General features: G+C 41.2%; 1 protein-coding gene across 1 annotated transcript; it reads right to left on the bottom strand.

The window, feature by feature from the left end:
• Window positions 1-635: 635 nt before the first annotated feature.
• On the bottom strand, window positions 636-26,544 carry LOC135516010 (myoD family inhibitor domain-containing protein-like). The gene is made up of 5 exons (XM_064939959.1): window positions 26,273-26,544; window positions 25,826-25,988; window positions 23,837-23,965; window positions 7,280-7,582; window positions 636-977 (listed from the first exon to the last, which is right to left on the bottom strand). The coding sequence occupies exons 2-5, from the start codon at window positions 25,917-25,919 to the stop codon at window positions 724-726; spliced, it is 780 nt and encodes a 259-aa protein (XP_064796031.1). The 5' UTR covers window positions 25,920-25,988; window positions 26,273-26,544; the 3' UTR covers window positions 636-723.
• Window positions 26,545-27,009: the final 465 nt, after the last annotated feature.

Below are 27,009 nucleotides of genomic sequence, written 5' to 3' on the forward strand. Positions count from 1 at the left end.
TCATTTTGCAAACTACAGTAGATATGGACTATAACTATGGCTGTTCTGTTGTTACACATTGTTCACGAATGTGTGTCTCGTAGTTCTTATACCTCTAATTGAAGGTGTATTAATATGAGTAGGAAAAACACATCCCAAAAAACATCAAAGTTATTACAGTGTCATACAGTACTGACTAAACACACTAAAAGGCTGCTAAATATCAAGGTAGAACATGTATTCCTTTGGTTTAGTGTCAGGAATTTACATTTTGGTAGTGAAAAAAGAAGAAAACTTTCAAGGCAAAGATGTCAGTCGGACAGTATTCCTGAAATGATAGAGATGATCTTCCTATCCAATAAGGCATCTAAGGTAATACTTTTTAAAGAGCTGATTAACATATTGGTCAAAATTAAACACACACTTTGGTAAATAAAAAAAATGTTCATATAGCATGTTTATACTTGTGGTACGTAACAAAAAGCATTTATAAAACTATTTTTGGCCCCTGCTTGGCCATGTTGGCAGAGAGGCCCAGTGTAGATTAATAGATCTCTCTGTGTGGGCTTAAATCGAAGGCACACACTTGTACACACACACATATGCTAAACACACACACCTAATTAGCCCACACACACACACTTTTCCCCTCCTTCCCTCCCTCCCTCCCTGCTGGAGCGTAAAGTACAGGTAGCAGTTGCACTACGGCCAACATTCCCAATCCCATCGCCATCATGGTCCTTCCTATGTGGGGAAGCAGATGCCGCAGCACTCCATGCAGATCTCCAGGCAGTCGGAGGACTCGCAGCAGGCGTCCATGATGCCACAGTCCATGTCGTCGCAGGGGCAGTTGCAGTCATCTCCCATGTCCTCAGCGCAGCAGCAGCAGCAGCAGGCCTCCGAGGTGCAGGTGCCACAGCTAGCCTGGGCCACCACCATGTTGCACAGGGTCAGGAACTCACAGAACAGACAGGCCAGGATGCAGTGGACACAGCAGTCTGGGTCCAACACACACCATGTCCATAGAGACGGGTGGAGGATTATGAAAAAGGATGAAGTATGGATGAAAAACACAGAAAACCACACAAAGCATGATCAAATACAAAGACAACAAACAGAAAACAAGAACAAAAGTCTTAAAAGCCAGTGGGGGGGGAAAAATCTGATTAAAACCCCTGCCCGGAACAGAGCGAGTTAATCCCTGGTCTTTTGTAATCAGAAGCCTTGAGCAGGGCTCAGGCAGTTATACAGTCACAAATCAGACTGGCCAATTACTTTGACACGTACAGTATGATTAACGTCCTTACAGTAAATAAGTGAAGATAAGACTATCACTATTGACTGACAAAACAGATGAAACCACAGAATGAACTGGAACAACAGTAGTATATTCAATAGTATAATATTGTATCTCTATGGATAGAACTGTGTGTGTCTGTGTGTCTGTGTGTCTGTGTGTGTGTGTGTGTGTGTGTGTGTGTGTGTGTGTGTGTATTCAGGTGCATAAGAGAGAGTGCAAGCTGAGTAGAAGTTGCTGACTAAGCAGGGAGGAGGAAGGAGAGCCAAATGGAATCAGGGAAAATTCCAAAGGGACTGAATTCCACTTTTGGGTTTTGATTAGCAGCTTTCTAAATAATTGGGGCATTATCATGCAAATGCACAGACTTGATTACGTAAAGCTGATTAGCAAAGTCCGAATTCTTCTCCCTGGCAAATTGTTGTGCTAATGCTGCCGTTTCTCTCATCACTGATTAACATTTAACCTCTGTAGACCTTTTTACGTGTCTGGTGAGCATGACGCCAAATCACTGTTGTTTTCCAATGAACGGATGGAAAACCCTCTTCTCTATTTCACCAATAAAAACAGCTGTTTTATTTTGTGGAATTTATTATAAAGTATTTTTGTTCAGTGGTGTTAAAACATTTTACAGAATGTAAGTGATGTCATGCACTAACATCCGTTACATGAAAGTCAGATGGTACACAGTTTAAAAAAATAAGAAAAAAAATGACGGATGGATGGACGGACAGATTTAGGCAAAACAATAAGTAAAGAACAGGTAGAATTAAAATAATCAAAGCACATGCAAGCATTTTAAACAATGTTAGTTGAAGTGAATGGATAGATATCTTTGTAATAAGTCATGGGTACTAAATCACAGATCTACTCTGACATGCTGTTTTCTGTACCATGCAAGGAGCCATGAAGGTTCACACTAGAGGTGGACCGATTATGACTTTTCAACGCAGATTATTGGAGGACCAAAAAAGCCGATACCGATTAATCTGACGATTTCTACATATATATTTGTAATACTGTATGAACAATGAACACTTATTTTAACTTAATATAATACATAAATAAAATCCATTTAGTCTCAAATAAATAATGAAACACGTTCAATTTGGTTTAAATAATGCAAAAACAGTGTTGGAGAAGTGCAATATGTACCATGTGTGCCATGTAAAAAAGCTAAACATTAAGTTCTGTGCTCAGAACATATGAAAGCTGGTGGTTCCTTTTAACGTGAGTCTTCAATATTCCCAGTTAAGAAGTTTTAGGTTGTAGTTATTATTGGACTCTCTCGCTCTATACCATTTGTATTTCAAATACCTTTGACTATTGGATGTTCTTATAGGCACTATAGTATTGCCGACCTAATCTCGGGCGTTGATAGGCTTGATGACATAAACAGTGCTGTGCTTCAAGCATCGTGAAAAGCTGCTGGAAAACAGAGGACAGTGCGGTTTGAATGAATGCTTGAGCCTGCTGCTGCCTACCACCGCTCAGTCAGACTGCTCTATCAAATAAAAAATCATAGACTTAATTATAATAAACACACAGAAATACGAGCTTTAAGGCATTAATATGGTCAAATCTGGAAATTATCATTTCAAAAAACAAAACGTTTATTCTTTCAGTGAAGTACAGAACCGTTACGTATTTTATTGAACGGGTGGCAACCCTAAGTCTAAATATTGCCATACTCTGCATCCAAAAATGCTGATAATCAATTGCTATGAACATTTGAAAAATCGTCCCTAAATAAAATCGGCCAGAGCATGCACCTCTACCCACACTGTAGTCAAGGCCCAGCAGAGCTTTGGAGATGCAAGACATTGATATGGATAGAAAAATGCCAGTACAGTCAGTGTCTTTGCATAACTTTCAGACGTTCTCAGCCTGTCAGAAAGACAGGGCTCCTTTTTGATGCGGCAAAGCTTGACCAGTAGCGCTGTACTGGACACAAATCAGAGAATGCCAACATGAAACGATACAAACGGGTTCACCAAGATGTTTGAACGCTGATTATCATAGGCAACTACAACAGAGACACTTTAGAACAAATGTATCATATTTCCGCATTTGAAATGATTGTTATTGAAAAAAACATTCATAATTATTGTGCACCGTATTCTAGAACTTAAAACTCTGTACTACTAGAGAAAGCGAAAAGTAGAACTTTGCCAATGTCAAATGATGAAACCTCAAAGCATCCAAAACCTTGAAAGACGCTTTACGATAATTAAGCTAGCACCAGCACAGTACACTAGGTTCTGATACAAAATGATCTAAATAATGTCCATAGCATCAAGCAGTTGGGGCATCTTAGTTAGCAATTCACTTGGATGTATAATTCAACAGCAGCGATTAGTGAAAACCTTACAGAAGGGGGCGAGGGGGGCTGGGTCATGTACACAAGAACGCCAGACATCTCTCCTACCACAAAGAAAAATACGACACAAATTGACACCGCCTCAGTGAGAGAGCGTTCATGTTTAATGTCAGGCCGCGGCGAAGAAGCCCAGATTCTGGAGGGCCAAAAACAGCGGCGAGCGCCTCAGAGGAAATAGTTTGAGACATCTGGAAAAAACTCCAAAGGGAGCAGCATGACATAAAACAAGCTGGAATGGGTGCACACCATCGAGCCAAGCGAAAACATTCAAATGAAGAGAGACTGTTGGGTGGAGGGCCAGTATACTGCCTAGCTGCCTGCCAGGCACAGGGAGAGAGGGAGGGTGAGAGATAGTGATTGAGAGGAGAAGCCCACCCCATGCAGTAGTCTTTAGAGTGCCAGTCCATAATGCATGAATGAGGGTCAAACATGTGGCTACGGGAAATATACAGACAAACCAAGATGTGAAGTTGGTGCGAAGAAAGCATTCCAAATTAGTCACCACAAAGGCCTTCAAAAGTATTGAATGTGACTTAAAAAGGAGTTCAAATCATAATTGATTACACAACAAATAAAAAACACAAAAGGCCCCAACCAAACCCCGGCTGACTAAAAGACTAGCGGTAAACAACTCTTCAGTCAGTAGCGTACACAGAACTGTTATCACAGCTTCATTTCAGTGCCAGAGAACATGTGCCAAGAATGCTCTGCTCTAGAATCCCCTGAGCTAGGTTCTCTTCCAGTGGAGCTTTATTCTTCTAGTGTTCATAGGGGCTGTTTAGTAGCTAATTTCACAGGCAAACAGATTATGGTAATCCATGTAAACATTAAAACACAACAGCTTGCTGTTATACGCCGGGAAATAAATACTTGAGTGTGAACATATTGATTTAGAAAACACAAGTCGAAGAATAACCAACACAAAAGCTGTAATGAGACTTATTGAACTGTTGCTGCTATGTTTCTTTGCCAATTAAGACATGGAAGAAAAACATGACGCCTGTGGAATACATCATTGGTGAATATTTAACTTGTATCATACCTTTTATTTATAGGGAACTCTATAACTTGTTAGCCTTAGCTCTACCGTCAATCTGCTGCATATTTCAAATAGCTTAACCTTAGCTAAGACAAACAATCTCAAATTCCCAAATTCATTTAAAACAGACTTTACAGTGAGCTCCAAAAGTATTGTGTTGTTTTGGCTCTGTACGCCAGCACTTTGGATTTGATATTATACAATGACTACGAGGTTAAAGTGCAGACTGTCAACTTTCATTTGAGGGTATCATTCTGGACTATCTATAATCATGGTAGCCTCCACACTAATGAAGACGTGTTTAGAAACATCATAGTCTTATTTACAATAAAAGTGACTCCAAAATGACAAAATCCATTATTTACCATTCATTTCATTGGGCACAAAACAATCTGATACACAACCAAAAACAAACAGCAAATGCATCCAGCAAGTCTGTAGGAGTCACAAGCTTGATGTAATCATTGCATGCTATGAATATGGGACCAAATAAACTTTTGACTACTTTAATACACATAGCTGAATTTTGTCCCAATACTTTTGGCCCCCTGTACAAAAGTGCTGTAATTTCTAAACGGTTCACCCAATATGGACGAAATTACCCTCAAATTAAAGTTGGCAGTCTGCATTTTAACCTCTTGAAGCTAGGGGGCACTATTTTTATGTTTGGAAAAATAACGTTCCCAAAGTAAACGGCCTATTTCTCAGGACCAGATGCTAGAATATGCATATAATTGACATATTAGGATAGAAAACACTCTAAAGTTTCCAAAGTTTCCAGTTGTCAAAATATTGTCTGAGAGTATAACAGAACTGATATTGCAGGCGAAACCCTGCGGAAAATCCAATCAGGAAGTGCCTCTTATTTTGAAACCATTCTGTTCTTATGCATGCCTATCCTCCATTTAAAGGGATATCAACCAGATTCCTTTTCCTCTGGCTTCCCTAAGGTGTCAGTCTTTAGACATAGTTTCAGGCTTTTATTTTGAAAAATGAGCGTGAAAGATCACATTGCGTAAGTGGATAGGTGGGGGCTCTCAGAGCGAGTTTTTGCACTACAGAGTAAAGCCGCCATTGTTCCTCCCGCTGTTATTGAAAAACCTAAAACACTCGGTTGATATATTATCGAATATATATTTTAAAAACTACCTGAGGAATGATTATAAAAAACATCTGACATGTTTCTGTGGCCATTATGAAGACTATTTGGAATTTCCGTCTGCTTTGTCGTGACTGCTCTTTCCTGTGGATTTCTGAACATAACGCGACAAACAAACGTAGGTATTTTGGGTATAAAAATTATCTTTATGGAACAAAAGGAACATTTGTTGTGTTACTGGGAGTCTCGTGAGTGAAAACATCCGAAGATCAAAGGTAAACGGTTAATTTGATTGCTTTTCTTATTTTCGTGACCAAGCGTCCTGATGCCAAGTGTACATTATGCTAGGCTATCGATAAATACACAAACGCTTGGATTGCTTTCGCTGTAAAGCATAATTTCAAAATCTGAGACGACTGGTGGATTAACAAAAGGCTAAGCTGTGTTTTGCAATATTGCACTTGTGATTTCATGAATATGAATACTTTTTAGTAATATTATTTGACTGTTGCGCTATGCTATTCAACGGTTGCTGACGAAAATGATCCTGTGAAAGGGCTGGGTAGCGTCAAGAAGTTAACCCCAGTCATTATATCATTTGAAATCCAAAGTGCTGGAGTACAGAGCCAACATAATAAAAAATGTGTCACTGTCCCAATACTTTTAGAGCACACTGTATCACATATTTCACACTTATCATCTATTATTTTTTCTCCCTCCCTCTATAAGACAAAGTAAAAGACACAGTGAGAGGAGTCAGAGACGAGGCGATGATAAGCAGGGGAGCAGCAGGCAGGTTAGATAATGGATAGCAGATAACAGATAGCAGACAGCTGTTACAAGGTAAAAAAGAGGATGCGTGTGTGACTCCCAGACAGACAGAGCCAATGTTAATGAGGAGCCACAGTAAGGCTGGAGACTGGAGGACAGACATAGGCCCATGCAGAGGGAGGGAGGGAGGTATGGAAGGAGGGATGACACTTAGCAGGCACCCTGGGCGGCTCATCCTCATTAGAAGGTCACACCTTACTGACCATTAGTCATTCAGAACACCAATTCATTACTGCACTCACCTCTGCACAACACCTGAGAAAATGATGGCTCCCCCTGAATTCTAAAATACATCCTTTCGGTTGTTGTTGAGGAAAATAAAGACATACGAAGCAGGTCTTGACCAAATGAAAGTACACTTTCATCATTAAAATAAGAGAACCGAGAGAATCTGTCCATTTTTGACCTTTTCTGTCCTCTCGACAAATGGAATGTTAATGGTGGAAGACCTGCACTAAAGGTGTTGATGAAGTGCTAGCGGAAAGTCAAGCCAAGCAGATGAGGGATGTGTGTTCATTGTGTGATTATTAGTCTGTGAGTGACTCTAATGACCTTAAGTTGGAGCACAGTACTTACCTCCTAGTGAGAGAGTGTGTTCTATATAAGACAGAGTGTGTGTGTGTGTACAGTCGGCGCCCAGCACTTATAACTCACCCTCTGGTAACGTCCCAGGCTTGTGAGATCCGGTGGAGCTTCCCTTACTCCGTCTGCTGCTGTCGCTGTTGACCGACAGGCTGGAACGAAGCTGGCTCTGCATCTTCTGGGAGACGCCGGGCGATGGGTGCTGCTTCCTGTGCTGCTCCGCCCCACAGGAACATTGCCGGCGGATTCCATTGCCGTTAGTCAGGCCGGTGGAGGATTGGTGGCCATTTTGGCTTCTGTCAGAAGCAGCATCTTCTCCCTCGTCGGGCTCTCCCTGCGCAGAGGCGGTTGGCTGGGGCAGCGGCTGAGGTTGAGCTGAATGGGGAAAGTTATTTAAAATGTCACACTCATCTCTTTTCAGTTAGAGAGCACTTATTGTGCTTTCAGCATGTTTGACTGAGAACATGCCATTTATTCTCTACTAAGGTTTTACAGCTAGATTCTGAGTATGTCTTTGTTATGTTGGGTGCTCATGACAAGTATCAAATAAGTCACTTAAGAACCATTTTTTTGTAACCCTCAAGATTTCTTGTTTTGATAACATCAGAACGGATACCGGAATCCCAAGGGTAAACCTTCAACAACTGTCCTTTTTTTGTACTGCCATCATGGAACCTTAACAAATAAAGGAGAACTGAAGAAGAGGATTTATAACCCTCACACACCCAAATGATCACACAGTACAGTATCCCTGTAGGTGAACAGTGAGTGAACAAGCATTTTCTTGGAGAAGCACCCAGGTGAGTTAAGAGAAAGACTGATCCTGCATTCCTGCCCCTGCTACAGTAGAGTAGTGATTTCCCTTCCCCATTCTCAAAGCTCTGGCTCTTTACATTCTTACAGTCGCTCCACGTGTGACAGGCAGCAGCCAGCCATGAAGAGTCAACCACCGAACGAATGAATGTCGGGCCATCTGATAAAATAAAGGGAGCGGTGACATTTCCAGGGGAAGAAGGAGAAGAGAGACTCCTGCACATCCAGCTCTACAGGGAGATAACTCCTGCATTACCTTCCATCTGCATCAGAAAGGAGAGAGAAGTAGCAGCACGGTGACTTATTGATCTCTGTTGAATTATTCATCTCTTTTTTTTATTTTTCACTAACTCTGCATTTTAGGGTGCGAGTGCTGCACAAGCGGCGGCCCGTACGGCAATACGACACTCACAGGGGAACTTTGTTGGTGACAGCCACACGATGTAGTGTTGATTTGTAGAGTGCTACTACTGTACCTGAACTTCTCCAAGTCAAAGTGGATGCGCCAAACAGCGATCTGCATACGCCTGTTCTTTCGTTCTTTCTTTCCTGTCTGCTCACCAACTAGTGCAATTATTGTTAACAAGAGAAAGGAAAATCGAGTTCTAGCCCACCTCTTTTTTACAACACACTCAGCACCCAGGGAGACCTCTCTGACGAGAATGTAGATGTAAAACAACGCAATTAAAAACAGACACTGCTTTGTCTCCTCGTACAGCGGTCCGCACGCCGCCTCTATAAACAAATATAGACTTTTGGGATCAGATTTCTATGCAATTTGAATTAGACAACTGGTTGGCACAAAGGAGAATTCATTATGCTCCGATTTAAACCCAGGTTGATGGATTTGACAGCTTTTTACGTGACATTGTTAGTAAACTATGGATGGCTAACAAGAAGATTCAACAATTGCTTGTTTTCTTTTGCAAATATCCACATGTAACTTGTGAGATATCAACTTTGTTCTTATATAGTGAACATCAACAGTCTATTCTGTAATAAGACACATTTTAACAGTGGAATTCAGAATCAGCAACGAACAAACCATACTATAACTAGTACAAAAGTTATCTTAAGCTTATTGTGCTCTAGCAACTCCTTGTGGCGGGCCGGGGGCCTGTAAGCTGACCTCGGTCGTCAGGTGGACGGTGTTTCCTCCGACACATTGGTGCGGCTGGCTTCCGGGTTAAGCGAGCAGTGTGTCAAGAAGCAGTGGGGCTTGGCAGGGTCATGTTTCGGAGGACTCATGGCTCTCGACCTTCGCATCTCCCAAGTCCGTAGGGGAGTGGCAGCAAAGGGACAAGACTAACTAACAATTGGATACCACAAAATTGGAGGGTAAATATATATATTTTTTTATCATTAAAAAATATATAATAATTTCTCTTAAGCTCAATACCCTTTACTGATGTAGCCTACTGGGTAGGTACAAACACAGTATGTAGGCAGGACTATGTGACGCAACACTCTGGTCTAAAAGACGACACTTGCCTATGAAATAAATTACCCATAGCAGCTTGTGTAATAAAGCAGTCTCTTTTCTCATACAGAGGTCATGGAGGCATCCACAAACGACCAACCCACAGTCTGTCTATTCTCTGCCTCAGCCAGCATAATTACCTTTCCCTTTGAAGAAAGTCAAGCTTTCAATTTACAAAGTATAAATAGTTATTAGGAAACCACCGCATAAAAAAGCAGCGGTTCGGGTTTCCGACACACTAGAAAGCCTAGAAAGTGGTTCAAGTGCGAGCCTACGAAGACACATTTCCAAGGACAGGTTCCCAGTCTCTCGTGGAGACCAAGTTTTATTTTTATCCAGTGAAAGCAATGGGAGACAAAGATGAATGGACAGGAGCAGGGTAATATTCATAATCATTGATCACGGTAATGATGATCCTCCCAAAGATGATGGCATGATGAACCATGTAACCACACTGAACCAAGCCAGCTAGTAGAATATACTGTAGAACTACTTCTGGTAATAATAGAGAAATAGAACTAGCAGCAATAGATAATAACAGTTAAACATCAACTTGGATAAGAACTGTATACTCTATAGACTGGGTATACAATATGAATGCCTATGTAATATAAATGCACTGCAAAGTCAGTGTTCCCATCCGGACAAGGAAACATATCCCCAATAAAAAAAAGGAACAACTCCCGCTAGTTGAAATAATCATAAGCGATTAAAATTGAACAGTTGTGTGGTTTACCACAAAAACTTGTTCGGAGCTGGTGGACATACACAACCTGACAGATCGCATTAAAACACCATGTTTAGGAAAGGAGGGGGGGGGGGGAACACTTCCAATTGGACTTCTAACCACCCTATTTCTAACACATCAACAACTGTTGAGAGTGTACATCTGTAGTTGAATAATACATGGAGTAGTCCTCTACACAGGCTGTCAAACATATCAGATGGAACTGGGGGTGAGTGGTTCTTGACTGTCTAAGCAGCATCCCAATTTGGTCCCTTGTATCTGACAGGCTCAAATATCTCGGGAGCATTTTTAAAAAGGCCAGTGTTTGATGGATTCATGAAGAACACACAAATATAATTGCCATTTGTCACCAAGTCTTCAGTGAGTAGTACGCGACGCCATGGGGACCGCAGCGCCATTGCGCCTAGAGAGAGCTACGGTCTGTGTGCGGGATCACTCTGTATGTAAAACTGTGTATAAACACCTACTTTTTTTTATGTGGCAAAAAAAGAGATCCTATAGGAAGAATTCAAAATTGCACCCAGAAGACACAAGGAGCATATCACACGGACCCAACAGGAAGACAGAGGAATATGTATGAACATCAACTCAAATGTGCTGCATAAACAAGAATTCTAAAATAGTTCAGGTACCGGAAATATAACTAAGAGGTCAAAACAGGGCAGCTTGGAAATTCTAATTTGCACATCACTACACTGGAAGTCATAGGTAAGGCAGGAGCTGGATAGGAGTGCAAAAACTAGAGCGGTGTTTCTATGGCTCAATCCTTTTTAATATTAATGGGGGGAGAGAGAGCAAGTTCTGTTTGCAGAGACCTATTAGGATGCCTATCATAAGTAACATACAGTTAGTTATTCAAATGTCACATGTCAGCAGGCTAAACAGATCCATCCAGCCCCATCTCCTAATAGCTAGCTAGCTACACCATGCTTGTGGTTAGTGAGTCAAAATGCACTGTGGAAAGTGGAATACTCACAGGAAAAATAATACAAATATGAGAAACGAGATGTAAACTAATCCAATTCAAAAACACGAAAGACATTTAAAATGGTAATTCTTTCAGTAACGTGTTTGGTTATCTTTGTACTCTTTACATATGTACATATTATAAACATGTCTCCTGTACATGTTCTGGCCTTATACCTGGTTGATCGAAATGCTAATTTGTGAATGTGCCAATGACCTAGCAGCGGTCCCATCATCCCCTAAACAGCCTGGGGTGGCGTTTCCCCTCCTAACAAACACCCCTGTAATGTCTGGCTAGCTGGGCTGCTCAATCCAAAGGGATATATTTTCTCATTTGAAATTATATATCTCCCATTCCCATATTTATAGACGCAAAACCAGGGGAATTATATGTAGAGAAGGGGGGGCCAGCACCATGAACGTTATTACAAAGGCTCCGCTTTAAATTTTCCTTCGGCATATCAAAGCTCATTTACAGTTTGACCTTCCAACTCTGTGACAAGGACTTCCTTTATTGTGTCGAAGGACAGGTTGCTGGAAGGGACAAGCAATGGCAGAATCATCATGAATTGCCCTTTCGACTATCCCAACTCAACACAACCCAGGCTGTGATCAATGTACTTGCGAGTATCTGGCGTAAAATAAAAAGCATTTTAATTGCATTCAAATTGATGAAATAAAACAAAATCTAGCGTGAAAATGTTGGCCGTGTTAGGGTGCTGTAGCTTAGAATAGCCTGGATAAGCTAGTCCAACTAGCCTAGTCAAACTGTAATTAATGGAGACTGACGAGCATTCACCAAAAAAATGTAGTATAGCAGGAAGACATTCAGGCTGTGATCGGCTTGTGTAAACGCATCCGTAGTCGTCACAGCACAAAGCTTGTAGACTGGATGTGTCTTTTTGAGTGTATTTGTATCAGGGACTTCATTGGTTGATTACAATATAATATTTATAAAACAAAAAAACTAAATGAGAAACAATGACAATACTTTTTAACTAAGAAGTAATTAGGGGGAAATGTATCTTGCTTCAACAGAATAAAACATGTGACAATCTCAGGATGACTCTGTGGTGGTTGTCGTGGTAATGTCAGATCACTCCTATACAAAAAAAAAAGTAACCTTCCAACTGATCACAGCTCTATTCATCTTAGCCTAGTGGCGATGGGCCATCTGTGCATGTTGAGTGAACTAAATTAGCTTCTCTGATAGGATACTCTATCAGCAGGATGTGACATGTGATGTGACAGAAGTATTAACTCTATTAGCCCCCCTATCCTCTATTCTGATGGTATTGTATAATATAGAATCTAATTCCTGGAGAAACACCCATATCTACACTCATGTCTTATTTTCCTGCCGTTTTGAATGAGGAATAAGTCACTATTACTCAGCTCTTTTTCACCGTGGCGCACTTAATTCTCTGTGACAAATTATCATTCAAATTTAGGTCTTCAAATGTAACCTGCTGTCGTGATCTGACACTTGGGTGTTTTAATATTCTGAGCCATCCTCTTTCCCTTGTTTCCAGTCTCTTTCCTTCCTCATTTTAGACTGCCTCGCTCTCACACTCTTGATAACAATGACAAGAAAGCAGGGCGTCTGGGATTTACTAATTTCAAATTTGGTAATTTCGCCGCTGATTGAGGGGTAAAAAAATAACCCCTTCGGACCTTGTTCTGCTTAATTACATTTTACAGTGGAGAAGGCAACTTGAAAGACAAGAGCTTGATTCGGCGACCTGAACCTTTCAGGCGCTCTTGGGGAAGGTGGAGCCGATCATCAATTATCCTTCGATTTCAAAACGGAACATTTGGTGAGATGAATGTCTGGCTGCTATCTAAATCATTAAAAACACCCAATGAGCTGCCTTTTTCTCTTAAATTAATCACATTCAGAGGAAAATCATTCACATTGTGCAAATGCCAAAAGCGTTGAAGTTCTTCTCTTTCCCCCTCTTGTGTTGTGTAGAATTTGGTGCGCTGCTAATTTGAGTGGTGCTAATGTAGCATAACAGAACAGATCAAGGGCATCCACCACAGCCTTAAAACCTGAGTGCAGCAGAATGACACTTTTCTCCCTCCTTTTCATCTAAGATAGAAAAAAAGACCTGCGCTGTGATTCTGTCTTAAGCGTTATCAAATCCCCATTTTTTTCCCCCCAATCTGTTTCCATCTGAGAGCAAAAGAGGAATGTAGTAAAATCAAATGTAAAAACGTCTTCACAAGTTTGAAAAAGTGCACATCTTGCACAGATTTAAGGTTTACACAGGCAGCAACCACATTTTCTAGAAAGAACAATGACGTGACTCAGAGCAGGCCTAGGGGAGCTACCAGACTCTATACTCGCAGAATGCTCCACCCTCTCTGACGACTCAAAACCAAAACTAAGCAACAGAGAAGTTGAGTGAAGAGATGGGGGAGGGTAAGGAGAAGGGGGAGTATTTTCAATTTCAGTTGAAATCGATGACTCACAGATTCCACCAATTTCAAAATCTCTTTGCTGAAGTTAGCCACAAGTTCCACAGGAAACGGAGTTGTTTGAAATTCAAAACGGGGCACAATGCATCTGGAGGGAGGACATTACTGTACTAACAGCACCTGAGGAGGACAAATCATTTCCAAATTAACACACAGCAACAACAAAAAACAACAAAAGAAACTAGGCAAAACTGAGCCGTCCAAAACAGCCAGCAGGTATAGGGTCTGTATGGGGCAGTCAGTCTATAAAAAATATCTATAGACATGGTTCCTTTATTTGCTCAGTATCAATCTGAGCATTAACCAGAGCTAATGGGACAGCTGTGGGTCAATGGTCTTTGTCTTCATAGGTGCCAATCAGGGCCTTAAGCTGTGTGATCAGACTAGGGGACAGAGGTGCTAGTCTGCCTCTGAGTGGGTTTTTAACGGAGACGGGCGTATTGATTTCAGCTCTAGACGGAGAGCGCCGTCTGCACTGTGTCTGAATGGAGCCAGCCCAGCCAGGTCCCCAGTCACAGTCCAGTGATCAGAGCCCTGACAGAATGACCTACCAGAGAGGTGGTGAACCTGCAAACACCGTGGGGGCAACATCACTCGAGATCTCTGTAATAGAAAAGGGTTTTAACCTTAATGTCGGAGCCAAAACCCTGTTAGAGGCCAAGTAATCCCCCCTGCACCGCTCTCATTTGAAGTGGGCCCCTATGTGTGTGTGTGTGTGTGTGTGTGTGAGAGCGAGATAGCTTTTCCTCTCTCTGCTCCAAGGCACTACCCCTGTGCTGTGTTGTGGGGTTGGTTTGGAAGCCAACAGAGTGGAGCTGCACTAGGGCATTACTGTTCAGGGAATGCAGCAGAGCCTTTGTAGTAGAGTTGATACAATGGAGCTCTGTGCACACCTGCTCTGACTGCTCCAAGAAGACAGGTAAACTAGGGAATGCGATCTAGGCCTGTATGTTTTACTATTATTAGAAAAACTGACAATAATTTGAATTTGTTTGAGTCCTCAAATCCACCCTCCAACAGTGCAAAACAATCAATCTTTGGTTCTCCATAGCCAAAAACCTTGTGTGTTTGAATTATGACTGTGATATCTGATATCCACATATTAGAAATACTTGTGTATGAGATTTCAGTACATAAATGGAGGTGTGCATACACTGCCTTCGGAAAGTATTCAGACCCCTTGACTTTTTCCACTTTGTTACATTACAGCCTTAATCTAAAATGGATTAAATAAAAATCCTCAGCAATCTACACACAATACCCCATGACGACAGAGCGAAGAGGTTGGTAGTATATTTTGATAATTTATTACAAATAAAACAGAAATAGCTTATTTACATAAGTATTCAGACCCTGTGCTATGAGACTCGAAATTGAGCTCAGGTGCATCCTGTTTACATTGATCATCCTTGAGATGTGTCTACAACTTGGGAGTCCACCTGTGGTAAATTCAATTGATCAGACAAGATTTGGAAAGGCAAACACACACCTGTCGATATAAAAAGGTCCCACAGTTGACAGTGCATGTCTTTCGGACCAAAGTACAGAGAGATCCTTGATGAAAACCTGCTCCAGAGCGCTCAGGACCTCAAGACTGGGACAAATGTTCACCTTCCAACAGGAAAACGACCCTTAGCACACAGCCAAGACAACGCAAGTGGCTTCGGGACAAGTCTCTGAATGTCCTTGAGTGGCCCAGACAGAGCCCGGACTTGAACCTGATCTAACATCTCTGGAGAGACCAGAAAATAGCTGTTCAGCAACGCTCCCCATCCAACCTGATAGCTTGAGAGGATCTGCAGAGAAGAACAGGAGAAACTCCCCAAATACAGGTGTGCCAAGCTTGTAGCGTCATACCCAAGATGACTCGAGGCTGTAATCGCTGCCAAAGGTGCTTCAACAAAGTACTGAGTAAAGGGTCTGAATACTTATGTAAATGTGCTATATTTTTTTCATTTTATTATTAGCAAAAATTTCTACAAACCTGTTTTTGCTTTGTCATTATGGGGTATTGTGTGTAGATTGATGAGGGGAAAAAACAATGTACGCATTTTAGAATACGGCTGTAACCTAACAAAATGTGGAAAAAGTCAAGGGGTCTGAAAACTTTCCGAAGGCACTGTATCTAATCTATTTTTTTTGTTTAAAACATCCACAATGAATAGGCTTCAACACTTCTGGAAACGCTAATTGGAATGCTTGAAATTTCCCAGATGAAATCCATCTACAGCAAGACAATGAGGAAATAATTACCACAGAGGTAGAATTACAATGGCCATTTTAATCAACCCCTGTGCTACCATTTCACCCTATTTATACTGTTTTTGATTCCATGACCCACTGGTAAGTAATCACTTGAAAATTACACCTCTGTTTTTAAATGGGCTCTTGCTTTCGACATTTTTTCAGTATAGACGGGGGTCTACTGGATTACAATAAAGATTTAGCTCTTGGATAACAACAACCACAATGCTGTTCTTTTTGGCAGAAATACTAGCACAAAAAAAACTGACATTTTGTTATATATATATATATATATAAAAGTTTCTGAAGTTCACAGGACCTTACCCTGTATACTAACTAGGATGTCACATTTTTCATTTGGGTCTAACTGATCTTTACACAACACTATTCAAAACAAATCTGCATTAATTTCATAGATGCTATATTGAGGCATCAATAAGCAAGAAGAAAGCTCTTCTGCAACATCCACCAGCGGAGCAATAATTCATCGACATACATCTACCATTGGAAGTGTCAAATATTAAACTTCCTAAAGGTCATTTCTACACCCGGGTAATAACCTTGAAGCTTCCCGAGTAAAAGCACAATCAGGGATTCACACAAAGGCCACACTAATGTCTTTCTTTTCAAGGCGACAGCCATGTCATTTGACCTCACGTCTCTTTATCCACGGAGAGAGCACTTCCAACTATTTGACAATCACAGTGAATAATGTGGCGATTAAACACCTAAAACTGGCGTTAGATCATGGCAATTTATTTAAGGCCCGGACCTGCAGAGCCAAAGCCGCCTGGAGAAGATATCAGCTGAGTGTATTCCCATAGGGGCCGAGCCACACAAGACCCTGCTAGCTGCCACATACTGGGGCCTTATAGTTGAAGGGCTCTAACAAGAAACAGTGACCTGAAAATACATGCCCTTTACACTTTGCATATTAAAAAAGGTCAGAAATAACTTGAGCTAAATAAAGTTTAACTGTTAAAGAGTAACTAATTAAATAACTTTTTTTTCAGCGAAAACCAGATGTTTTCGGCTAAGTTGTAGTGAAACTCGTCAATTCCGGTATTCATTTTAACAGTTTATTGCAAAAGTGATATTTTGGTCTTTTAGTAGAAAATCTAGCTCTTTTTGCCCTTAGAGGATTAACTCTACCTTGAGAAGGTTCCTCTATGTCATCTCAATGGACGGGTTCAGTGTGAAATACACTCCCTTCTAGATGTGCTGAGTGGTACCACCTCAAGGCTTCCCAATCTCTATAACTGGCACAGTCTGCTTAAACAGCTCATAGTTAGTTCACTGGTTGTGAGTTCTAATCCCACATAGGGCAGATATTTTTTCCTGTGCCCATACACTTTTAATTCTGAAAAGTGAAACCATACCTGTGAGGGGTCGCCCTGATTGTAGTTGTAGATTTTCATACAGTACCCAAGAACGATCTGCGAGTTAATTTGACCATTGGAAAAAGAGCTACTTCAATACTGCAAATTTAATTGAGACCCTAATTTTCATTTTGAAGGTGAGAATTTTTTTCTTCCCAAAGCAAGAACGCAATAAATGTGAGTGCACATTTCATGTTTTTTTTTTGTGCCCCATGGGGGATTTGAACTTACACCGCAGGTGGCAATAGATAAAGAACTCAGCGCCTTACCACTGTGAGCCAACTGTCTAGAGCCTAATATACTTGCAATGCACATAATTGTATTATCAGAGTTTGCCAGTGGACTTCTGGTGAGTATGTTTTAGTGAGAAAGTGTTGGGATCAGGTACAACTAAGTTTACCCACCCACAAAATTAATATTTAGGAGCAACCCCCCCCCCCCCAACCACAACTTCTCACCTGAATGCATTCTCTTTGGGGGGAAGGGTTTGGGCAAAGGTTGAAATTGGGGTCAAAGTTACCCTTTAAGACAAAGACAACATGTTCAAGTAACAAGCGCCAGCTTTTCTGTTTGATTCAGGCTAATAAAAACAACAGACCAAGATAAATTACATGCAGCCTAGGGCACCCAACAAGTTGGAAATCAGACAGAGGGATGAAAGAAAAAAATGAATAAATTGGCACTGTGTGGTCAGTCAGATGATTTCCTGTTTCAGTAAGTCAGGGCTTCATTAGAATCAACCAGACCAGTTTAGTGTTCATCCGCTCCTCGCCCTGGATATCCAACATTGCATTCTGTAAGCTAACTGTATATTCAAAAGATTTTTATTTCCATTCAATTTGCTAAACAGAACCTCTATACACAGATTAGGTATTCATCATTATTTGAAGTGACTAAAACATGTTCCTGTACCTTTCCCTCAAAAGGAGATTTGTCGTCTCCCTCACGTTCATATTCCCCAAACTTTCAGTCTGTGGGGGGTGACTACAACTACTACATTAAAACTGTTATTTTTAGATGAAAGCGATGCATTTTACTTGCATTACATACATTACATTTTTTTTCACCTTTATTTAACCAGGTAGGCCAGTTGAGAACAAGTTCTCATTTACAACTGCGCCTTGGCCAAGATAAAGCAAAGCAGTGCGACAAAAAACAACACAGAGTTACACATAGGATAAACAAAAGTAGTCAATAACACAAAAAATCTATATAGTATGTGCAAATGGACTCAGGAGGTAAGGCAATAAATAGGCCATAGTAGCGAAGTAATTACAATTTAGCAAATGAACACTGGAGTAATAGATGTGCAAGTAGAAATACTGGTGTGCAAAAGAGCAAAAAAAGTAAATAAAAACAACATGGGGATGAGGTAGGTAGTTTGGTGGGCTATTTACAGATGGGCTATGTACAGCTGCAGCGATCGGTAAGCTGCTCAGATAGCTGATGCTTAAAGTTAGTGAGGGAGATGTAAGTCTCTAACTTCAGCGATTTTTGCAAATCGTTCCAGTCATTGGCAGCAGAGAACTGGAAGGAAAGGCGCCCAAAGGTGATGTTGGCTTTGGGGATGACCAGTGTGATATACCTGCTGGATTGCGTGTTACGGGTGGTTGTTATGGTGACCAGCGAGCTGAGATAAGGCAGAGCTTTACCTAGCAAAGACAGATGACCTGGAGCAGGTGGGTCTGACGACGAATATGTAGAGGGGCCAGCCGACGAGAGCATGCAGATCACAGTGGTGGGTGGTACATGGGGCTTTGGTGACAAAACGGATGGCACTGTGATAGACTGCATCCAATTTGTTGAGTAGAGTGTTGTAGGCTATTTTGTAAATTACATAAATAAAGTCGAGGATCGGTAGGATGGTCAGTTTTACGAGGGTATGTTTGGCAGCATGAGTGAAGGAGGCTTTGTTGCGAAATAGGAAGCCAATTCTAGATTTAATTTTGGATTGGAGATGCTTAATATGAATCTGGAAGGAGAGTTTACAGTCTAGCCAGACACCTAGGTATATGTAGTTGTCCACATATTCTAAGTCAGAACCATCCAGAATAGTGATGCTAGTCAGGCGGGTGGATGCGGGCAGCAATCGGTTGAAGAGCATGCATTTAATTTCACTAGCATTTAAGAGCAGTTGGAGGCCACGGAAGGAGTGCTGTATGGCATTGAAGTTTGTTTGGAAGTTTGTTAACGTTTTTGGGATAGGGGGCAGCATTCAGAATTTTGGATGAAAAGAGTGCCCAAAGTAAACTGCCTGCTCCTCCAGCCCAGAAGCTAGGATATGCATAAAATTATAGATAGATTGGAATAGAAAACACAACACTCTAAAGTCTCCAAAACTGTTAAAATAATATCTGAGTATAACAGAACTTAAATGGCAGGCTAAAACCTGTGGAAAATCCATCCAGGAAGTGCTATTATTTTGAAATGTGTGTTTTTCCATTGAAAGCCTATCCACCATTTAAAGGGATAGGGCCCTGTTTCCGTTCCCCATGGCTTTCCCCAACCTGTTTGGTGCGCAATCCCAAGAGCATGCCTTTCTAGTTTTTCTTTAATATTGACGACGCTATTGTCCGGTTGAAATATTATCGATTATGTAGGCTAAAAACAACCTGAGGATTGATTATAAACATCGTGGCGGCAGGGTAGCCTAGTGGTGAGAGCGTTGGACTAGGAACCGAAAGGTTGCAAGTTCGAATCCCCGAGCTGACAAGGTACAAATCTGTCGTTCTGTCCCTGAACAGGCAGTTAACCCACTGTTCTTAGGCCGTCATTGAAAATAAGAATTGGTCCTTAACTGACTTGCCTAGTAAAATAAAGGTAAAAAATAAACATCGTTTGACATGATTCTACGAACTTTACGGATACTATTTGGAATGTCTGCCTCGTGACCGCATTTGAGCCATTGGATTACTGAGCAAAATACGCCAAACAAATGGAGGTTTTTGGATATAAAGAGGGACTTTATCAAACAAAACAAACCTTTATTGTTTAACTGGGAGTCTTGTGAGTGCAACCATACGAAGATCAAATGTAAGTGGTTAATTTTATTGATATTTCTGACTTTCATGACTAATCTACTTGGCTGCTAACTGTTTGTAATGTTTTGTGTGCTGAGCGCTGTCCTTAGATAATCGCATGGTTTGCTTTCGCCGTAAAGCCTTTTTCAAATCTGACACGGCGGCTGGATTAACAAGTTAAGCTTTATTTTATGTATTGCACTTGTGATTTCATGAAAGTTAAATATTTATAGCAATATTCATAGTTAATTTAAATTTGGCGCTCTGCAATTTCACCGGACGTTGTCGAGGTGGGACGCTAGCGGGCCAGATGTATACAGAATAGTGTCGTCTGCGTAGAGGTGTATCAAGGAATCACCCGCAGCAAGAGCGACATCATTGATATATACAGAGAAAAGAGTTGGCCCGAGAATTGAACCCTGTGGTACCCCCATAGAAACTGCCAGAGGTCCGGACAACAGGCCCTCTGATTTGACACACTGAACTCTGTCTGCAAAGTAGTTGGTGAACCAGGCAAGGCAGTCATTTGAGAAACCAAGGCTATTGAGTCTGCCAATAAGAATAGGGTGATTGACAAGAGTAGAAAGCCTTGGCCAGGTCGATGAAGACGGCTGCACAGGACTGTCTTTTATCGATGGCGGTTATGATACGTTTAGTACCTTGAGCGTGGCTGAGGGGCACCCGTGACCAGCTCGGAAACCAGATTGCACAGCGGAGAAGGTAGGGTGGGATTCGAAATGGTCAGTGATCTGTTTGTTAACTTGGCTTTCAAAGACTTTAGAAAGGCAGGGCAGGATGGATATAGGTCTGTAACAGTTTGGGTTTAGAGTGTCTACCCCTTTGAAGAGGGGGATAACCACGGTCACAATCCAATCTTTAGGAATCTCAGACAATACGAAAGAGGTTGAACAGACTAGTAATAGGGGTTGCGACAATGGCGGCGGATAATTTTAGGAAGAGAGGGTCCAGATTGTCTAGCCCAGCTGATTTGTATGGATCCAGATTCTGTAACTCTTTCAGGACGTCAGTTGTCTGGATTTGGGTGAAGGAGAAGCAGGGGGGGCTTGGGCCAGTTGCTGCATGGGGTGGCAGAGCTGCTAGCCAGGGTTGGGGTAGCCAGGTGGAAAGTGTGGCCAACCATCATCCAAAATTCCATGACCATCACAACCCTACCTACACCAGCTAGCTACAGTAGCTACCTTGGTTTGACAAGTTCTTGCTTTGAAATCCTTTTCCGAAGCTGCTCCGGTAAACAAACCAATGGCAAGTCATTAGCGTAAGACTGAAAAGGCGCCCAGGAAAAGTTGAACAATCTAGAAATAAAGAGCTACTGTGTCAGAATGTAAACTATCCTCTAACCACAACTACATGGATGGAAGCAATCGGGTTGTTGTTGCTATTAGCATTGCCGGAAACCACACTCTCCTTATGGAGTGGCAAACACAAGAGGGGTTTAGAGGAGTTGGATTTGCTGCTTTTTCTGATTCTACTGCTGTACTATTCGGACCTGTAACGTGGATAATCAAGTCTATTTCAAAACGGTAAATCTGGAGGTAATGAGATTTACTTTTGCCAAGAGGCTAAAGCAGTGTGATTTAAGTGTAAAATATTGCTTTGGCAAACTTCGCAGGTTAAATGACAAGCAGTAAGAGGCATTGTGAGTGGGTTAATGGTGACACTTGAAGACAAGAGATTGGTTGGTAGCGAATTGGCAGAACATTCTGGATAGAACAGAACAGGTTGTTTCTATTATCACAGTTCTAACTCAGTGGGACTCAGAGTTGTAAATAAGGGTGTGACATGTACTTTCCATTCAAAAAAAAAAGTGAGAACTTTCCAATCAATTTATTTTAGTTTCCCCTATTATTTCTGCTGAACAAAAGGGCACAATGATGCATGAGGAAGCATTTACATTGCTTAACACTTTACACTTGTGGGAATTTAAATATTTTACAGAAGAAATATGAAATGCATAACCATTGTAGCAGTTGAAAGGGAAGAGTTTGGCGATAATGGGACAACTATTACACTAAAGGTGAGGATACAACGGTTCACCAGACAAGACTGAATCCAACCATTACACTTGATTTTCTATACATGTTGCCGCATTTGTTGATAACGAAATCTGAAAATACACGGGAGACATTCAGTAACATGATAAGACTATTCCTGGAAAATGTGGGGTCGGTGCATCATAAGACAAACAAATGACAGGGGTTTGGTTGAGGACTAACTGGTGACCCCAAGTGGCCACACACACCTCTCCAAAGTGTGCACAATTCCTAAGCAATTTCAATGCACTTCTAATGATTCAAAGAACAGCCTTCAACTCTTCTTGTCGAGCACGGTGCTCAAGTTCAGAATGCCTGCCAGTCGAAATCCATACAGTGCTGTGAAGAACATAGCCAGAGCTCTGACGTCATGTATAGCATGTTACTGTACAGGCACTATGTTCCAATTTAGATGCTTATTAGTGACATTTTCAACCCATATACTGGTATGAGTGTAAAGGGTTAAGAAACAACCAAGTGTGTATCACCTTAACTGCAAAATAACCACAGATTGCTTTGCTGTTGCTATGGCCCCTTCTCTCCTTTTATTAGTAACTGAATATTTCAACCAGGTTTCATATTTACATTTTAGTCACTTAGTACAGGGTTTCCTAAACTCGGTCCTGGGGGCCCCCCTGGGTGCACATTTAGGTTTTTCCCTAGCACTACACAGTTGATTCAAATAACCAACTCATCATCAAGCTTGGATTATTTGAATCAGGGCCCCCACCAGAGAGTTTGGGAAACCCTGATTTAGCAGATGCTCTTATCCAGAGCAACTTAGTTAGTGCACTCATCTTAAGATAGCTAGGTGGAACAACCACATATCAGTCAATAGTATATATTTCTTCCTCAAAGTAGCTATCAGCAAAGTCAGCGCTAGTAAGGGAGATTTCTTTTCACAAATAAGGAGAACTAAGCATGTTATCTGCTTCACTCTAAATATGGCTACAGTGCAAACACACTATCATTATATTATGTCATTATGGCAGAATGAGAGAACGTGCATGTTACTTCATCCCATGTTATTGTTATTTAATCCCACAAGGCCATTGTATTCGACTTCAATACCATCTTGCCATTTCTCTCTGAAACTGGGAGGGTGACTTTTCAGAGGGACCATCTGTCAACAGGTATACGTCACTGCCACAGGGCCTAGCAGTGACAAGTGTTGATTGATGATGCCAGTTTATGACAAGTCCGAAGGTTCTGACAGAACATGGTCACGACAAAAACATTACTCAGGTAAGATAGCTGGGCTTGGCTACTGCACAAGGCTATACATGTTTAGAGTATTTCTGTCACTATGTCATTGTTTCTGTCAATGTGTACAGTACAATTGTTAGGTATTGTGTTTTGTGTGGATCCCATTAAAGTAACAGATGAGGATCTGGGCAAACACGTAATAGCAGGATTTCCTGAGGTGCCCCCTCATTGTAACACTTACTTCGAACAGGGTCACAATAGGTAGGGTTTTCCCCCGTCACGTGACTTTGTACTTCAATGGACGTGCCTCTGGGACACGATGTTCTGGATGGGTTTGTAGTTTCAGATGATTCGTTACTGCCACAAGCATCTAGGATCAAAGCACACAACATAAGAAATTGAACAACTGTTTAGCCTAAAAAGAAGGGGGGAGGGAGAGCACGACAAACAGATTGTTGGCATGCCCTCCGTTGAACAACTCAACTGGTCAAAATAAAGACGCATTATGTACTTCTACTCAGAAACAGATGTAAAAGGTGAGGAGAAGGTCAACTTCGGTGGACGTAATACTAATTCCAGAGACAGAAGGACAAGCCAAGCCAGGGCTGCCTTATTTTTGCCAGAGAAAACATTGTCCCTTTCCGTTCCTTTGTCGAAAGGTTACACAACAGAGTCGGGAGCAAGGCGGTTCAGGTAAAAGCCAATGCCAGATTTCTGGATCTAATTTTCTCTACTCCCGGCTGTGCACTACCTGCCAAGGTTGTTAGAACCATAAAAACAGCATTCATCTACATTGAAAAACATATGTAGGTAAAAACCTGCTCCAATAACTATGCAAAAGGTCAGCCCGTCTCTCTGAGTGACGTTATTAGTACTGTGTGTTCCCTCATCAAATACTGTACATTAAATGATCATTGCAAGAGTGCTGTCTCCATTCCTGCTGTGTTTAGCCAATAGGCTACAATAACAAAAAACATCTACAATGCCTTTATGACATACAAAAAGAAAGGAGAACCAATGCACTCTTCATACAATTAATTAAAATGTCTTTATTTGTATGGCATACTCAATGGAAACAAGGTTTTACATTTCTCATGCGTTTAGGCTGTATGGCTTTCGTCAGGGAATCTTTATGACATAGTTGAAAAAACAAATTCCCGGTTGCTTCAGACGAGACCCTGTTTTGTTTTTTCTTCTTCATTTTATGTTTTGGTTGTAACCATAGCCCTTTTCATGTTGTTTTGTTCTGGAAATGAAGGTGATGAATGGCTCAGCACAACATGGTAAATGTTATTTTCCTTAGCCGGATGATGTATTTGTTGCAGGCCTGTAATGCTGTCGCTCTGTTTAGTAAGCAATGGAAGATAGATAAATGAGCCACAGTGGCTCTAGAGATACAGCCCAATCTTAGCCAGAGGCAGGGGCTGATAGATGGCAAGTCTTTAGTCTTGGTGTGACTCCCTCCCTCTCAGATCGATGCACACTTACAGTAGCAGTGTGTGATGCATCGCTGTATTTAGTGATTACAGTTAGAAATAAATTAGCCTATTCTCAGAACATCTACAGCCTCCTGAGAGAGGGGAAATCCAGTCTTAACTGAGAAAGGCTTTGAAGGTCCAGCAAAAATCCATTTGCCACCCGTCCCTGTGATTGCTTACTCTGTCCTACTTTGCTATTTTTGACAGTGCTGTAATGATGCTTGGTATAAATAGGATGGGTAACGGTTCAGTGCTGTTTGAAAGAAGAAGGGGGGAAAAAAACAGGGCCAAGCTTATTTTACATGTGATAATCTTACGGGCAACTAGAAAGTTAATTAAAAACTATAATTGGCTGTGGTTCCTGCTAATAGTCACCAAGGCGTTCCTTCAATCTTTATTGTGAAATAATGAAAACATTATCATGCCTAATGCTGGTGTATAGCTACTGATGTCTGGCAAAACGACAGGAATATAATTTGGAGGGAATGGGTTCATGTTGGTTGTTATTATTGTTCTGAGTGAACTGATGGATTCTGACATGCAAGGAAAACAAGATCATGATTTCAATGATAACTAATTTCCCATCTTGACCAAGTTATTATTAATGGAATATCCCAGCAATGGTACATTGACAAGTGTTAATTGAAAGTGGAAGAGATGTAGAGCACAAGTACAACACCTTCACCAACTAAATAAACAACAATTGCATAACAGTCATGTTGTCAGCCCTTATATGCAGTATAATGTCATACCGTGAGAGTTTGGGAGAAGAGGACTTGTCTCCTGTTGAAGGTCCTTCCCTGGCCCAGCAGGCCCTTCCAGAGGTAAGACGGTCTCAGTGGACATGAGACAGTCCTCTTGGAGTGATACGCGACAGATAAAGATGAGCCTCCTTTTCCTCCTTAGTCTTCAACCCTGGGAATTTGAATGTAGACTTGAGTAACAAACCACTACTCAAGTAAACGAAAATGAGCAAGTTACTGGTTCTCTCTCATAGAGACCAGAGTATGAGTGACGTCAAACCACAATATGTCGTTCGAAGTAAGTGGAATTTTCCCACTTTACTGCCTTACAGAAACTATAGAAACGGAAAGGAAATCTTCAACTAAGTCGTTTAAATGTATAAATATGGTTATTTTTATCGAATAAATCATAAGCCATACTATGTAAACATGTATAATAAGTTTGTTGATAAGTACCTTACAAACATGACAACTCCCTGTCTCAAGTTTGACTCACTCCCATCCCTCCTCCACAGTGAAATGCCTTCTCGCTGGAAAATTCCGCACGAGTTGTAAATTCAAATATCTCCAAAGTTATCAAAACGTTTCCAATGATTCCGTTTATCGCGCTATTCGCGCGGGAAAAGTTGAAATATTACTTCTAATGTCATCGACATTCTGCTGGTTCGCTTGAAAAAAGTTTGGACTAAAACATTTTCATCATATCCGGATTCCCGAAAGCCACTCGCGCATGCTCGGCCAACTGCAGAAATAAGAGTGCTCGTGTGCAGTGTGTCTAAGGACCATGGGAACATGTTGGGGAAGTAAACTTTGACGTGGTAACTATTGCCACTTGACTGTATCCTTAACTAAGTGTCCTCGAAGTATAGCTGCTGCTCTTTTGCTCTGAATAGTATTACCTATCTTGATATCCATCGATGCACCTTGTCCAATCATGTGGCAGAGCGTCCTCCAAGTCATCACACAACTCAAATAGTTTTTTCTAACTATTAGGCTGATCACTACTGAAGTTTAAAACTTATTGAAGAGTACTTTTAAAAATAATAATAAGTTGCATGGACTCTGTGCAATAATAATGTTTAAGATGATTTTTGAATTACTACCTCATCTCTATAACCCACACAAACAAGTATCTGTAAGGTCCCTCAATCAAGCAGGGAATTTCCAATACAGATTCAACCAGAAAGACCTGG

This window comes from Oncorhynchus masou, chromosome 27 (assembly GCF_036934945.1).
Source record: "Oncorhynchus masou masou isolate Uvic2021 chromosome 27, UVic_Omas_1.1, whole genome shotgun sequence".
NCBI classification, from domain to species: domain Eukaryota; kingdom Metazoa; phylum Chordata; class Actinopteri; order Salmoniformes; family Salmonidae; genus Oncorhynchus; species Oncorhynchus masou.